The sequence below is a fragment of the Triturus cristatus genome, chromosome 6 (genome assembly GCF_964204655.1).
Source record: "Triturus cristatus chromosome 6, aTriCri1.1, whole genome shotgun sequence".
NCBI classification, from domain to species: Eukaryota; Metazoa; Chordata; class Amphibia; order Caudata; family Salamandridae; genus Triturus; species Triturus cristatus.
In genome coordinates, this window is record NC_140589.1 from 1,262,266,295 (window position 1) to 1,262,283,919 (window position 17,625).

Consider the following 17,625-nt stretch of genomic DNA (forward strand, 5'->3'; position numbering starts at 1 on the left):
AGTCAATTCGAAAATGCAATGCTGGTTCCCTCATTTAAATGTTAATGTACAGCTGGTGGAGGACTAAAAAGTTATTTATTTATTTATTTATGCTTTTGTAAAGTGTACAGCTGCCACGACGCTTAGCATGATGAAACAGAAGAACTATCTACTGGGAACATCCATGTCTTCAAATCAATTCAAGAAGAGGGGTACTGCCCCTGGGAAATTTGGGAAGGGAATTCCACAATTTTGGACCAAGCACTGAATAGGTTAATGGTCATTTTCTGACTGAAGAATGTTGATGTGAAGGTGCTCAGAAAGAATGCGGACTACCCCGACAGTAATCGTTTTACCATATGTTATTACCCATCTTTTCAGGAAAACTGTCGGGCACCTTGCCGCAATAATCACCCTTGGTATTACCACCGTATTTATGAGCAATTTCTCTATGAAAACATAATTTGGTGAACTAGATTGCAGTGGGGTTGTCAGTGTCCTTTATCATCATGATTGTTCATCCAAAATTGTGAGTCATAATAAAGTTTTACGTCCATTTTTCAGTTTATAAGACATTAACAATTTCCCTTGAAAACCATAGATTTTACTTTCTTCGGCTACATTTAATATTTTTTCTCCCATGAATCGAATCATAAAAAGCATGGTCGCATAGTAGGAGAAGGAATGATTTGACAAATATATACATTGAGTGACAGAATTCAGAGGCTGACAGGGTACGCTCTTACTAAGCAAGCCCTGGCGTAAAGTCATATCTAAAAACTACATCATGCGTGTTCACTAAATACTCTCTTGATTGCACGTGAAAAATTGCTGCAAACCATATGTGTATGATCTCCATGCATTTGTGTTGTATCACAAACATATTGTACCACCCAAGGGAGACATTCATATTCATATTTAGTCTTCGGCTAGAAAATAATTGGCTCAGGTTAATGGTCTCCTCAAGGCCACCAGAAAACATGTTGTGTGGAGCAGTAGTTGTCCTGTCCAATTGTGTCTTCATTGCCCTAGATCTTGAGATGTGGACCTCCATATTGAAGTCACATGGTTTTTGGCACCATATCTCTGTGTGTCACAGCCTCGAGTTACATAAATTGGAAAAGGAGGACTTTAGGGGACGGAATCATGCATATTGAATCCAACAAATTGTAAATTATTACATCAGAGGAGTCAACTTGCTTGGCTGATGATTTTCTCCCACACAGTGGAAACTTGAGCAGTGGTTGCAACGGGCTATCACTTTGCCCACATATTGTCCAAAGTCTTCCAATTTCTGCTCCCAATATTATTCCAGGCTCATTTTCAATTCTATGATTTTTTTGTAACAGCAGTATAGGGCATGATTGCTTTGACGCAGAGGTGCACCCGGCCATGAGGTCTAAAAAGCATAAAATAACACGTGTGGCATAGGTCCACAAGGTCAAGTTTCAATTTTAGCCAGCAGGGTGGGAAAAACATTTGCATCTGTCTTTAGCATTCATTACATTTTTTGTGACCACATACTGATTATCAAGAGCAAATAATACTTTCAGGTAAATGTGTCCTACCCCTTAATATTAAAACACTTTGCAATGGCTTGAAGCACAAAGATGCCTCAAGATGTCAAAGGCTGGTGAAGGCCAGATGGTCGGCACAACATGATGGTAGGATAGGCATTAGATGTGAAACAGTAAACACATTCATTTATCAATTTTCAGAGCTGTTGATTGTTCTACAAATCCATTAATTTTCCTCACAATTTGTCTGAGTGACTGAGGTTGACGGACATGCATCTGCACTGCTTGACTTTCTGGATTTTTTTAAGACGGAAGGGCGGTTCTAGCCCAGGGCACTCCAGCTCTACAGTCAATGAGGTGAATTTCTGTGGCTTACAGAAAGCACATGACTGGAAGGATTCCTCGTCCCTCTTCACATGCCGGGGGATGTAGAAGGAATTGCACTGGCCGTAGCAGAAGCGGTTGATGATGGTGCGGGTCAGACAGCCTTCCTCACTAACGGTCTGCCTCAGGGGCTGAGTTTTGCACCAGTCGCTCTTCAGGTACTTTCTCTCGGTGACCACAAGGGCCTCTTGACTGGAGGCCAGCACCTCTTTGATCTGGTGCTGCTGATGCAGCCTCCGCTCAGAGTTGTTGGTGCTGTCTTTATAAGGTGAAGGAATGGCTCCGGGCGGTCGATTTTTCCTAGCTGCTGCTATTTTTATTACCAGCGCTAGCAAATGTAGTGATAGCAGAAATTTCCAGTACATTCTGTAAAAATTAAGAAGAGAATAGATTAATGTAACATAGGGGGATACAGATATCAGTTTCTGTGCATTCATAATGACGTTATTTATTGATATATAAAGCAAAATGTATTGGTTGACTAAATATATAATTTCCTCCCCTGCATTCTGCAGCACACTTAGAAAGATGAAAAAGCCAGGGTAGGTTCCTTATTTATGGCAGAGGGGTGTTGCCCCCTTTCCCTTTTGAGTGACACATGCATTACCATAAAACGACATCGATTTACCACAACTTTGTGCTGTTTTCAAGTCAGGCATCAGGGCAGGGCATGGTCTGTCCTGCTAATTTGCAGGCAGTAGGTATTATTTCAAGGGTGCACATCAGGTTGGACAGGTCTCTTTCTCAGACCAGCCTCACATATGCACTTTTTGCTTCTTGAACCCACCCTGCAAAAGAGCCTGGGGAAACACAGAACAGCTCCCCGAGTCTCCTTGGGAGCGCTGGGTTCATCTGCTCACATCAGTCCTTGCATTGCTCTCATGCCTTTTGGAACCAAAAACAGCATGGGAGCAATGCACTGATGTGTTGTGTTTATGGCAGTTTAGGCTTGCCTGTCTTCTCTGACCCGTGGTCCAAAGGCTGCATGGGGTGGGAGTACTTCTGGCCAATCACAGTATGACTTTAGTTTTTAGCCTTACAGTGATTGGCCATGTTTCAGTACTTATATAGTCACGCGCACAGCGTGCACGGAAGGAGAGAAAGAAGAGGGCAGTTGTCTTTGTGGTGTCCTCTCCAGCAGAGTGTGTGTGTGCCCTTCCATGCCCTGGTGAGTGGTGTTACCTTTCAAAGTAGATATGTTTTGAGAATTTGGCATCAGAGCGTAAGTCTGTATCGATTGGAAAGCACCATGTTTTCAAATTGGAGAGAAACCTGTTTGTAAAACATTTCCTTCATTGTATGGGTTAAGCTCAGCACACTTTCAATTTATTTTTACTTCCACTTTGATACTTTCCCTGAGACTTGTCAGACCTAATTGTGTCCAGTTTCATTGCGGAAGCAGTAGTGAACTTGCCTAACACTCACTACTCATCTCCCTACTCAATCTTTAAAAGGCCCTTGGGACACCATCCCTCGGTGCCAAATCCAATAAAAAAGGGAGGTTGGCCATGCTGCCCCCTCCCCGAGCCTCTTGAGCTCCGAAGACCCCACCCTGGGGATAAAATCTAAGGGTTTGGGGGTGTGCAGCCCCTGCACTCAATCCCTACTAGGCCCAAGGGATCCCGTCTGTGGGATCAAATACAATAAAAAATTGGAGGGGGGCCACCTGCCCCTTCCCGAGCCCTAACAGGCCCATGTGACCCCCATCCCCTAGGGACATATATTATATAAAAGAAGGGGTGGCCACACAGGCCCCCTTCACCGAGTTTTATTAATCCCCAGGGCCATTGTTTTTTTTATTAGGTCTCGCCTGAGCCAGCGCATACGCTGCTCTGGCGAGACATTTAGTAACTGGGTTTTAAAAGTGCTACCCACAGGCTTTTGCCGGCCACCAGCTTGCTTTTACGCGCACAAGCGTGCGTGACGTGCACAGCTGCCATCTGGATTTCTGTAATGGCTCATTAAGCCTTAGAGTGATGCGTGAATCCCCTCTCCTACACCCTCCCTTCTCCCACTCCCTCCTCGTCAGCTTCTCTTATTACAAGCTTCCCGCGTTGCGCGGCAAATGCTTGTTTTTATTTCCCGTGCTTTCTCCTCTGACTCCGTCCAATCACTTTCACTTTCGCTGCTTGGTTTTCTTTTGCTTTCAGCACTCAGCCTCTCTCCCTTGTTTTATTAATCTTCGTGATAAATAATGTTACTCCGACACTGACCCGTACGTCAGCCCTGCTGCGCTTAAACTCCCTCCCCCTCCCTCACCACAGAGCGCGTCTTTTATTTAACTTTCAGCCCGGCCGTGCTTCAACTCCCTCCGCCTCCCTTACCACAGAGCACGTCTTTTATTTAACTTTCAGCCCATGCCACAGTGAGGAGCTGCAGAATACCGATGGACAGGCCTTACTATTGGCTCGGTGTATTTGTGCTGCCAATAAGCACCTTCACATTGACATACCTAAGGAAAAGTCCTGCTTGTTGTCTGGGTCCCACAGATCATACCGTCAGTTATTTTCCGATCCGTAAGACTGGTGTTTTTTTATGTCATGTTTACTTTAGGACAGCCCACGCCATTTTTAATACGATTCTAAGTGTGAATGGACCTCTCAGCCACATCAATAAAACTGGGAAGTTTTTCATTAAAAAAAATGCACCAGCTTCTTGAACACCTTGCTTCATGTTAACAATGCTTCTTTATTTTGTAGCAGTTTGTCGAAGCGCCACACCTCCCTCAGAGTGCACACCGCCCCTGCAGCAGTACTCTGTCTCACTCCTTCGTTCCCCGCTTCTGCGCTCCATGTTTTGGACAGCAGGATGCTAACAATGCATGTTTATTTTAGCAAACCACACTAAAATAAGCAAGCATTGATAGCATTGTGCTGTCTAAAACATGAAGTGCGGTATACTCCAACACCGCGCATCACGTTTTGTTCCCTGACACCCGCTTCATGTTTTGGACACCAGGGTGCTAACAATGCTTGTTTAGCCTAATCCTCCTCACTGCTTTCAATGTCTAGGTAGGGACAACATTAGTGAAGGTAAAATAATACATTTATGTTGTTTATGTTTTTTTTATTGTTTCCGCATTTATGCAACTTTGACCCCTTACAAACGAAGAGTGAGAGAAATATGACAGTCGGCAACTGCACAACCTCCATTGAAAGGTGGAGCCGTCTCTTTCGATAAAAATGAAATCGCCATTTGAATTGATAGTTTAAGTTGCATGACTAGAGTTTCGATGGTAGCACTTAATTTGCCAGAGTTTTAGTTGCTGTTTAAATGAACACAAATTGCTGCATTATCTTGCCAGGTTTTTCTAAACGGTCCAGTCTTCGACAGTTACCCCGTCTCCTAAAATAAAAAAAGGTTGTTTATTCCTTACAAACACGACCCTGGGGGCCACCACCTCCTGAAGCTGGTCTGTGCCAGTTAAAAGAGGGGAACTGTGCAGCCCCCCTCCTGGATCCAATAATGGTCCTGGGGACTGCCACACCCTATGTTCGGCTCCTGTTATCTCCTGAGGTGTCCACCCTTGGGAGATAGCTGTTTGCTTTCACTTGGCTGGAGCTTACAGTTCCCACCAAGCAAGAGCAAACATAACTCTGCTTCCAGCAAGTGTGAGCTGTGGAACTGCTCCAGCTTGGTGGGAGCAGAGTTTTCACCTTTTTTCCTGCCCACTGCCATGTGGGCAGGGGAAAGATGAAACAATTGATCCCGCATGAAAGGAGATGCATTTCTATCTGCTCCTTGCATGAGGAAACAATGCAGCTCCAGCAGAAGGCAGGGAGCAGGCTGGGACTGTGGAGACCTTGAAGCTGCCCCTGTGGCCCCCAACAATACACACTGGGTGCCCTGGGTAGAACCAGGGAAGGGGGGCCACATGGCCCCCCTCCCATTCTGTAATAATGATTTATGGAGGGGGTCCTCAGGGCTGGAGGGGTCAGCAGGTCTGCCCATTATTTATTTAGCCCTGGGGAGGTGGTGGTACCCGGGGCATATGTAAGACCCGGGGTCATCCTTGTGGCCCCCTACTTTGTTTTAAAAGAAGCCCTGAGGAGTTTGTGGTCCCCAGGGTTCTTAGAACCAAATGGAGGAGTGTCCCACCTCCTCCTCCTTAATTTCAGTAAAGCCCAGGGGAGGTGGTGGTCTACCGCACTCATAAGTTCCTCGGGGGTGTCCTGTGCCCCCCTCCTTAATATTTTTTACCTATGTGCATGCCCCCGGCCCACCTGGAGGCATTTTCTTTAAAAAAACATGCAGAAGCCCGCTTTTTTTCTTTACATTTCTACTGTGAATTTGTGGATTTGCTGCAAGGCTGTGACAACATTTAAAAAGAAATACTTTTTGTCATGAAGGGATCCCAAGGGAACCCACCACCTAGGCTGGGGGGTCAGGGAATTTCTACCCTTCCCCCTTTTCTTTTTTTGGCAAGGCCGTTTGTGGCAAGGCATTGACTGTATAATGCGGCATTGGCTGCAGGGCCTGGCTGCAGGCTAAGCAGGGCCTAGCTGCAGGCTAGGCTCTGAAACAAACCCCGCCACACACAGCTTAAGGCCATACATGGCACGCAGCGGATGGGTGTTTCTAGAGGGTGGGCTGTGGCCAGGCCTTGTGGCCAACCCGTGCCACGTACAGCTGAAGGGGGTGCGTGGTGCGGGGTTGGGTGCATATAGGGAGTAGGCTGCAACAGCTGAGGAGATCAGGTCCATAGTTGATTGAGGTAGGAACACGGCGCTAATACTCCTCAATTTGTCGGCAGCCATTAACACAGTCGACACAAGGTCTTGGTCAAGCGTCTCCTGGCTGTTGGGATCGAGGGGTTGGCACTTAAAGTCCTAGAATCTTTCTTTTTGGGACATCTCAAATGGTAGCCCTGTACCCATTTGTGTCCTTTTTCACTTCCATGCGGGGTCCCTCAGGGGTCCGCACTCAGCCCTACGTTATTTAATATCTATGTTAAGCTCGAGGCCTGACTTATTAGAACATTTGGACTGGATCTTACTTCTTATGCAGATGACACCCAAATTGTGGTGGCCCTGTCTCCTTCAAACCCCCAAGCTGGCTCCATCTTCCATGACTGCATGTCTGTAGGAAACTGGATGACCTTGGACTTCTTAAAACTAAACTCCGGTAAAAAACCAGGGTCATCATGTTTGTAAACTCCCCTTCCCTATGGATGCATTCCTGCTGGCCAAAAGAATTAGGCTCCCTTCCCACGCCGGTGTTCAAAGCCAGAAATCTTAAAGTGATTGAGGTTAATAAGTTGACTTTTGGATTACAGGTCAATGTGGTCACATCCTCAACGTTTCATGTTTTGAGGATGCTTAAAAAGGTTTTTCCTTTTATTCCAGACAATGTCCATAAAACTGGCACCACAGCTCTCAGACTTTCTAAAACTTGACAACTGCAATGCATTATATATTAACATGCAGAAGCAACACCTCAATAAGCTCCAGGTTCTGCAAAATGCAGCAGCAAGATTGCTTACTGGAATCCCTAAACATCAACCATGCACACATGCTATTGAACATCTTCATTTGCTGTCTGTTAGACAGCACATTACATTTAAAGCTCTCTGCCTCACCCATAAAGCTCTCGATGGAGCTAGCGCCAAGTTCCTCAAACAAGCTTTTAAATGTTATACTCCAGTAAAAAGCTTAAGGTCCATGGGCACCGGGAATGTAGTTGTCATTAGGTTCAAACTATCACTCACTCAAAATCATTTATTTGATCTTACTCATAAGATCATAAAAGTGTTTACAGTCACAGTTTATAAAAGACATAGTAACAATTATCTTAAACCCAGGTATAAAAATAATGCAAACATTCATTATATCATAAAATCTAATTCATCAATACAAATACAATAAAAACATGATAAGCCATCCTGCTTAAGGGCCCAACTGCTTTCTCTTTTTCAGACATGCCCAGAGAAATGAGGCTAGAGAAAAACAAACATAAGAGTTCTGCAAGGATTTGAGGAAAAACAGAGCTACATGGCAAAATTTTAAATCGTGACTCTTACAAATTGGCACAATAAATTTGTGTCGTTCTTGACAATAAAAACCACAAAAAAACAAAACGTGGAGATCATTTTGTGGGGACTTGTTGTCACAAGGACATACTGAGAGATCGGAATGTTTATATGTCTTCCCTGGAAATCCTATCATCAACAGGATCATATTTAAGCGAAATCTCAGTAAAATGTATTTGTGGTGTGAGAGTGTGACATTCGCCAGATGCAGAAAACTTCCCTCCGTCACCACTGGTGTTAGTTCATACAGACGAGTCGTCTGGGTGTGGGAGTTTTTTTCCTTTCTCAGATATTGAGCGCTCAAGATGAATATCTCAACCAGTTTTTGCGTAGACATGGACTTACAAGTAGAGGCGTCTTTAAAAAGGCGGCTTAAACCCATGGCAGATAATTCCGACTCCACATACTGTAGCCACTGAACCCTACTGTAATTATCTGACTTTAGAATGAGTGTTATCAAGTTTTGCGTGAGGGGGACTGTCACCCTGCGCCAGATAGAGTGCCACAGTAGGAGTGGTGCCATTTTAATTGTGTCAATGATGTATGGTAAAGCCAATTCCATATATAAAACATAGTTTGAGTATGACTGTGGAACGGAAGTAAAGGACTTAAAGAAATTGTTCTCTATGGACTGCAGAGTATCACAGGGAGTCATCCCCATATCGCTGCACCATATACTGCTGCTGCCTTAGTTTTAGCATGGTAAATTATTTTCATTGGGATCAGAGGTGTGACTCCCAGCCTTTTGGAGAATGTTTTCAGTGCCATAAGGTTTCTCTGCATGCCCAATGCTCTTCCCTCCAATAGTTTAGACCATGATTGATTTCTATCAAAAAGGACTCCTAAATAGGGGAACGAGTCCACCACCTCAATCTTACCGGAGTCCATAAACAAAGAAGGAGGTCTGTCATGTTTCCACCCCCCCCCCCGCAATGATAATAAAAGATTTGCTCTGGTTGACCTTTAAATCTAATGATTCCATGAAAGTTGCATAGGCAGATATAAGATACTGGAGCCCCCTCCCAGTTCTCACCATTAATATGGTGTCATCTGCAAATGCAAGCATTGGTAACCGCTGATGGTTAGCAAGCACGGGGACGTCCAAGGCTGCGCCCTCGAGATGTTTTCCCACATCATTAATATAGATGGAAAATAAAAAGGGTGCCAGGATGCAGGCTTGTCTTATCCCTCTCGATCTTAAATGAGCGGGTACACTCCCATCGCAGACTGAGGCGGATGCGTCAGAATACAACTGCCTGATGAAGTCCACCAATGCCTGATCTATTCCCATCTCCTCCATTATCTGCCAGAGTCTAGGGTGGGACACACAGTCGAAAGCTGCGGAAGTCCATGAAGGCAAGAAGGATCTTCCCACCCTTAGCCCTGACATATCTATCCATGATCAATGACAGATTCAGGCATTGGTCTATTTATCCTTTTCCCTCTTAAAATGCATTTTGGGACTCGATTAAGATGTTTTTACTCCTCACCCATGCCTCTAGTCTTGTTAAAAGTAGATGGCCCATAAGTTTGGCCGTCGTATCGATCAGCGAGATCGGTCGATAATTTTGGGGATTATTTTTGTCTCCCTTTTTATGAATGGGGACAATTATACTTGTTTTTCATGACTTAAGGGGGCCCACTATGGCAATTTGTTAAAAACATTAGTTAAAAAGGGAACCCACATATCCATGTTGTCGAAGAAGAAATCCATTGGGACACCATCGGGCCCCGTGGCTTTCCCACTGCTGCATGCCTCAATCCCGTTCCTGACTTCATTATAGTTGAATGAAAGAAAAATCTCAGGGGTAAAGGTTACTGATGGTAACACGTAATCAGTTGGGGAAAAAATGCCTTTGAAATGAGGCACCCAATCCTCCTCCCCCACATTAACATCAAGGACTGGGTCATTTGGAGTTTTAAAATGCGTGCCATTTATTATTCCCCAGAACTCCTTTGAGTTGCCTGAGGCCGAGGCCTGCTCTAAATTTGCCCAGATTTCTATTTTAAGTTCCTTTTCCCTATTTTTCCTCACCACTTTATATTCCCTTCTAAGTATAGAAATTTCTGACATATTTCTAGGCTTGACCCCTAAAGCTTTATTAAGCGCTTTCTTTTTCTGGGAACAAGTAGAGTCAAACCATCCCTTCCCCCTTTTCAGCTTGTTAGTACTGTTCTTGACAAGTGATGTCCTTAAACATTCTAAAAAGTCTACAAAGGAAGATACCACAGACTGGGGGTCATTGTCAGGATCTAAACAAATACTAATGGTGGGAAGGGGACTCCTGATGATTTTTGGTATGATCTTCTTTTGGCCACTTCTGTTGGTATTCATTTCGCCTTGCTAATATTGGTTGACCAGTTAACTGAGGGTTTGTCGGCGACTTCTGGATAAATTTAATTTCACACATTAAAATCGCATGATCACTAAAAATATTTACTACATCTAATAATTAACGGATTTGAAACCAGTAAAAAGTCAATTGTCGATTCCTGGTGAGCCCTACGAAACGTTGGCAAGAGGGTATCATTTCTAGAGGCTACTTTGTTGACCATACTATCCAATTGGGGAGAAAGAGGCTTTGTAAACTCTACTACTAAAGAATTGAACAAACTTCCTTTTTTCAACAGGTCAATTACAAACCTTTTTCTGTTCAGAAATAACCTAAAAAAGTGGCTTTTCCCTAAATAGACTATACACATTCCTTCTCTCCTCAGGACAACTCCAATCCTGACCTATTAGGTAAATTTTAATCCTGCTTCTGTTCTTCCCAATCATGGTACTTTTTATCCTGCTCCAACTGTGCAGTGCCTTGACACCTTTGGGTAATTGTTCGTGCTTAATAAATTATTATAACATGTATGTATATATAAAATGACTGTGTTAAATAATGCAAGATTTCTGTTATCCACCCAGAGTCCTGGTGTATCTTCCTTGACTCAAGAGTAACTTTGTGTGCATATATATTTGGATACATTTGTGTGTGTGTTTGTGTAATTTCACTGATGAAGCCCATAACGCTAGACCTAAAAACCAAACATAATTAACACAGCCTTACAAGTTAATTAACACAATTAGGAACTACACAGATACCTTTTGAAATCAGCTCCATGTGGTCTTCAGTAATAACAATGAAAGCTTGAAGATGCCCTCTTATGCCAAATATACAGATGAGACAGTAAAACCATGCCTCAAATTGTCTTCCTCACATACCTTTTTTACACTGTTTCACATTTAATCAAGTGCTCTGAAGAAGTGGCAAAGCAAGGCATTTGCAATAAAAAAAAGAATTACTACAAAAATGTCGCTGTCACATTATGTATAAACCCTTAAATTGAATGTTAATAAATACTTTTTGTGTAGCGGCTCATACCCTTTTGACTTCTGTGGACCCCTAGTGAATCATTATTGAATTTTGAGGACGTAACTGAGCCATTGAACAGAAGCAATATACCTGAAAGGCCCTGCTATACTCCTGGTGATTTTAGTAGAAGCTGAGGCCTGCATTGGTAAGAATTTCATAGATCTAATGGTGAAGACAGTGTTCTATTTCTCTGTTATACATGCCAAGACTAGAAACGACTTATATGACCAAAGATAGGACAGTGGGCATTCTAACTTGGAAAGTTAATGGTCTTAGGGTTGTTAGTAAGCGGAAATTGTTTAGCGAATACTGTAAGCTATCAAACAGTGAGATAATAATAATACAGGAGACCCATTTGTTGAAAGAAGAGTGAAGTAAGAATTTGAAGAACCAAAAATGGGTTGAGCACTATGTGTGTACAGATAAGGAGTGTTGTATAAAAGGGGTGGCTGTCCATTTTTTAAAAATCTATTAGGGTGCGTCCAGGGCACTGTATAGTAGACAAAAGGGGGAAATGCTTCATAACTAAAGTTAAGCTCTAAGATAATTGGCTTGCAGGGTATTAGGGCCCCAATACTGATGGTCCTACCCCACTTCAGGAGTTATATAAAATTCTTTCGGATATGAACGTCTCCATTATATTGGGGGGTGACTTTAATGTTTTGATTGACCCAATTTTGGATAAATCTTCCCTTATGGCTACAGTTAATACCCCGAAAATTATGGCTTTCATGAAACTCATGATGGAAGATCTGGACTTGATAGACATTTGGAGGGAAAAAGGTAGCAGAGACAACAGATATACATTTAAAAACAAAAAAAAATGGGTATTCTTTGAGAACTTATTTCTTTTTAGTAAACAACAAGGTGGAACATAAACTAATCATTCATGTTTCTAAATATGCAGTTCTGACCAATGCAGGCCCCCAGCTTCCACTAAAATCACCAGGAGTATAGCAAGGCCTTTCAGTGGTATGGACCTCTTATGGGCGCACTATAGATGATATTATAGCAGGACGCCAGATTCACAAAGAATTTGCTGTGACTTAGGTGTATTAAAATTGTACTACTCCTAGATACTCCTAAAACTCAGGAGTACTTCAAGAGTAAGTCACACCTACTTGCAGCTAGCATTTTGTGAATCTGGCCCAACTTTGCCTGCCCAAAACTCATATTAATGATCAATCAAAGTCTTCAGACAGTAATTAATGAAATAGAGAAAACCCTTCATAAAAAACAATATATGATCTTACAATTAAAGCTATTAGTGGCAGCTTTAATGTGCCTTTTAATGTGTCTGGGCATTGGTGGAAAGCCTGTGTGAATGACCAGACTATGAAAGGCGAAGACAGCAAAACCTATACTTAACATTGCCATTAAATGTTCTTGGAACAGTGACTGCTTCATTTCATATAGTTTTAAAGGATCATTTATGTTAAGCATTGCTTCTATACCTCTATTTGGAGCTCAGTCTTTGGTCTCAAATACCTATAAGCAACTGAGTAATCCCTAAGGGTAAACTTTGGTGGCAGACCTTAAGTATTGGAAGGGTGGTATACGCCTGTGGATACAATGCCAGCAGACATGGGCAACCTAAATCTGAATTTATTGGCAACCCTTATAGTACTAGATTTGGGTTTCAATTGTGTTCTATGAATCAATGATCTCTCCCCTACAAGGCTCTTGCAGCTTATTTAGTCGCAGGAGACATGACTTCAGTAACAAAGCAGAGTGCGATTAACTAGCTTTGAAGAAATCTACACATCTGAAGAACCTATGTCAGGAAAGGGGTTCTAATACTATTTGTGTTTGATGTCATTGATAATTCTAATGTGTTGTAAAAACAAGTTACGACATAAATTTACAATGAAGTCAGATGTTATTACATAGTGGTGGCTTAAATACTCTTGCTAAACAGAAACGTTATAGAAACCTACGATGATATAGTGGCTTGAATATCGTAATCCAAAGAGGAAATGTGTGCAAGAGTGCTTACAATTTATTGTAATCAGAGATGGTCACATTCATCTGTCTTCAGTGTAGGTAAAGGGCAAGGCTTACTATTAATGTAGGTGGTGCATGCATTATATGAGCACTACATAAATAATATTTCATATTTCACTGTAAAATCCCTATGAGTGGCTGGGATTTTGAAGTCAACTTTGTGAATTAGACTATACGGAAAGCTTGGTGGTCATTGATAAGCGGTGTTCAATTTTGAAGTCCCTCCTCTATTATCATGGTCTTACATAAAAAAAGGTTTTTTAATTCTTACATGTTGTTTTGGTATGTGCAAATACATTAAATTTATATTATAGAGAGGAATTATCAAAACTGATGACAGCAATTATATCTGAAATTAAGACAGCCTTAACACTGAAAATACTGATGCAAGTCATTTTACCTTTCATTTCAGCAATGTCCATGTCCGGTGTACACCGGCAGCCCGTGAAGTTAAGTTCAGTTCTCAGTTCAAAAACCTTTTTTTGGTCATTAAGACCATAAAAATATGTGTGCAATACAATCAGAATCTTAATAATTTAAAAATAATTTTTAAAAAATCCATCCATCATACAAAAATACATGTGCATCATCTTTATGTGCCCAGATAACTATCTGCAATGACCTGTGAGCAATGCCAAGAACCTCAAGAAAGTGCATGTGCATTAATAACAGAGGGAAAAAAGCAGCATGGGTCCAGTGAGAGTCTAATCGGTTTCACAGGCCAAAAAGGGCTTAACAGAGATCATAGAATCAAGAGATCTAATTAAATCGGTACTACATGTATTAAGAATAAAAAATTACACATACGGTATGAAAATTAAGACATAGTTCATCTACATTAATACAATTTAAAACAGTAAAAAGGTTAAGAACAGGTTATTCTCTTTTTTGTTTGGGTTAGTCTGTTAAAAAGTAAAAACTGTTTATGCATTTGCATCTGGTGTAACTTTTTTTAAGAGGCTCCAGCGCCTGCGCCACATTGAATTTAAAAATCGGTAAACAGCAAAAACAATGGGCTTAGAGGTATCAAACTTCAAATCTCTAAATGCCTCCTGGCAATGCACAAACCCTAGGTTCCTGCACAACCGGGTGAGCCAGCACTGTCTTGCCGGTTTATAGCCTGGACAAAAAAACAAAACATGGAGCTCTGTCTCCTCCTGGTGGTCACAGGCTGGACACCCACGTAAGGCAGTTTTAGACCATTAACAAGTAAAGGCACGAAGTGGAAGGGTACCAAATCTAAACTGGAGATATAGTTTTCTTGCTGAGAAAGGTAGAATGTCATCCAAGGAGGGCTCAAATTTATACTGATCTTTTATTGTGAGGAATTCGGCTGTCAGATGACCTGAAGCCGGTTTCCCATGGATGACTGCCAATTTATGTGCTCGGTACATTTTCACCAGTTCAACGCGTGAAATTGCAATTTTTTCTACCACAGGGAAACCCAGTAACTCTTTTGTTTCTGACCGATATTCTCCCAGTTCCGGGGTCACCCAGAATCTACGCCAGAAAGTTAGAGTTCTTAGACCAATCTCATCTCCAATTGGTCTAATACCTAAATACAGCGGCAGGGGGCTTAAGGGGGTGCTAGAAGGGAGACTCAAAATCTGTCTTAAGAAGCTATTTTCTACTTTACTTCCATGGCTACATGGACAATGATCCCTAAGTTTGGCCCGTACATTGTTGCACCCCTAGCTTGTGCCTTATAGATTTCTATTATAGGCCCAGCAGATTTAAAGGAGGAATCTCTAGGGAATTTTGCAATTCCTCTGGTGGTCTGGGCTAACTTGAGCTTGGCTTTAGCGATTTGTGGCCCCCACTCCATATTTTCAGGGTGACACCCAAATAGTCAAATACAGAGACCCTTTCCAGCACAATGTCATCTAAGCGAGGATTAGGGCGTGTTGTCTTGGCTGGGTTGAAGACCATAAACTTGGTCTTCAAGGTATTTATCTCCAGCCTCCTGTTGTTACAAAAGATGACAAAACTGTCCAGGACCCTCTGTATTCCCATCGGAGACTTGGACATTAAGAGGGTGTCATCCGCAAACATCAATGCTGGGGCCTTTGAGTTTGCTAACTTTGTGGCATCATTATCCTTAACCTCAATGAGTTGGGTAATCAATGCATTGACAAAGAGGCAGAACAGGGTAGGTGCGAGCACGCACCCCTGCCTCACACCTCTGTCAACTGGGAATCGTGAAGTTAATTCTCCTCCTTTCCCACATCTTACTTGGGTAAAGTTGGCTTCGTGCAGACTCATAAGTATGCTTAGGAGGTAAGAGGGGATCCCCATATCTCTAAGTACCCCCATAATTTAACTCTGGGCACCAAACCAAAGGCCGTTATCAGGTCCACAAAAATCAGGTCGAGGCTGCCACCCTCCATTCTCACCGTTTTCCAAAATATACGTTGAATTCTATATATTTGATCAACGGTGGAAGTGTTCTTCCTGAATCCGGCTTGGTATGGGCTTCAAATTTCATTATCTTCCATCCAACCCTGAAGGTGGTCAAGAAGTGCCTGTGCAAAGTTTTTGTATGACATCGATCAAGCTGATCGGTCTGTAGTTTACAGGGAGGAGTGGAGAGCCCTTTTTAAAAACTGGGACAATTTCTGCACCTGCCCAGGTTTCAGGGATCAGCATACCTTTCATTATGGCATTTAATAATACCCACAGATAAGGGCCCCATATTGTTGGTTCTTCCCGAAAAAGGGCACCTGGAAGCTTATCTAATCCCGGTGCTTTGCCGGCAGGAAGTTTCTTTATTGCATTTGAGACTTCAAGAAGGGTGATCTCAACTACTTCTTCGTGGATGTTTCTTGATAAGGAAGTAATTGTCTCATCTGCAGGACCAGCGTCAGCACAAGTTGTTGCATCATTCACAGTTGCCCTCAGTCCCCCTGTGATAACTCTGTTGTCTAATTCATTTCTGCAGCTGTTACATCACTGCACATATGTCCTCAGCCACATGCGGGAACTGAAGTCAGAAGCTGATCACATGGTCCTTGCAGACAGCAAGCATCCAGGGCATTGCCAGGTAATACGCACTCCAGTCTCATGACCAATGGTTAATTTCAAACAGCAGCTACATACCAATCTTTTGTTCAGTCTGTCTGTGTTGCAGTGTTTTGTGTGCCTTAAAGTTACATAGCATCATAAAATTGCTTTTTGAGATAGTGTTCCCCACGCTCATGGACATCAAAATAGCAACTGTTAGTTCTCCTCAATCACAGTACCTGATGCCATGAGCGTGACATTAATGCCCATTTATCCACAAGTGGTGGACAATGTGTAATCCCACAACTAAAAAGTCCTGTTCTTCTGTTTGTAAAAAAATCATAACCAGAATATTGATGACCATAATATCACGAAGGTAAGCATATAAAGGTAATTATTGATTTCCTATTTGTAACTCCACATATATGTAGCTTGAAGAAATACATATTTCCAAGTTACTAAGAAATATAGGAAGTTATATGAAATCTATTCATGAATATATATACTTAGCATGATGATAATATGGTAGTTGAGATTCCGGGTTGCAATAGTTTTTGAAGAATTATATTTAAAAATTGATATTTTGGTGGTATATCCTCCTACGTTGCAGAGGATGGGGAAGGCACTGGTACTATCCAGGATGACAATCACTGACTACTTTACAGCCAATCAGAAGATTCCCTCACTGGGCAAGTACCCAGGCACAGTACCTTGGATGCTAGTGTCTGCCACACAGACTTACCCCCATATACCCCTATCAAGCAGTCACCCCTGTTGCCTCTTCTATTGCACCCTCACATTCAGATGCAATGATCTTCTCTCCATTTTCTAATTAAGTGGAAACTTAGGTGATGCAAGAGTCTCTCCCACTAAACACCCCCAGGTATTGACCCTAAAAGTGGAGGACAACAAGATGTGTGCAAAATAGCCACAGATAGAAAGATTAGCATAGGCAAGAGCTGCCATCTGGAAGTATGAATGTTTTGAACAGCAGGCCGCTGTGCAATGTGAGATCCGTGAAATGGTGGGCATGTACACCACCCCCCAGCTCACCCTATAGAAAATCTAGACAAAAAGCTGCAGGATCGCATTGATTTGTACCTAGATAATTGAATGTCTATGGAGAAGGAAGCATGGTGCGATACTGAGATCATGCATGGGCAAATCACATTTTGCAGGGCTAAATCAGGTGCCTCAGACAACCGGCAATCAGCAACCTTCAGGGTCGCCCACCAACCCATCTGCCTCTATTGCACAACTTGATCCTCACACCAGCTTAGGCCAAGTGTTGCATAGGTGTAGGTGACCCTCCCAGTCATTGTGAACAGCAACCACCACCAACATGAAC

General features: G+C 42.5%; 1 protein-coding gene across 2 annotated transcripts in view; it reads right to left on the reverse strand.

Moving 5' to 3' along the window:
• Positions 1–461: 461 nt before the first annotated feature.
• Positions 462–17,625, reverse strand: part of GREM2 (gremlin 2, DAN family BMP antagonist) — a 472,663-nt gene continuing 455,499 nt past the window's right edge. For both annotated transcript variants that reach the window (XR_014963141.1, XM_085612211.1), the window contains one exon: positions 462–2,246. Coding sequence is in view for 1 of the 2 variants with exons in the window: in XM_085612211.1 (XP_085468337.1) it covers positions 1,733–2,245 (513 nt within the window). In the remaining variant the exon portion in view is untranslated. The remainder of the gene's footprint in view (positions 2,247–17,625) is intronic.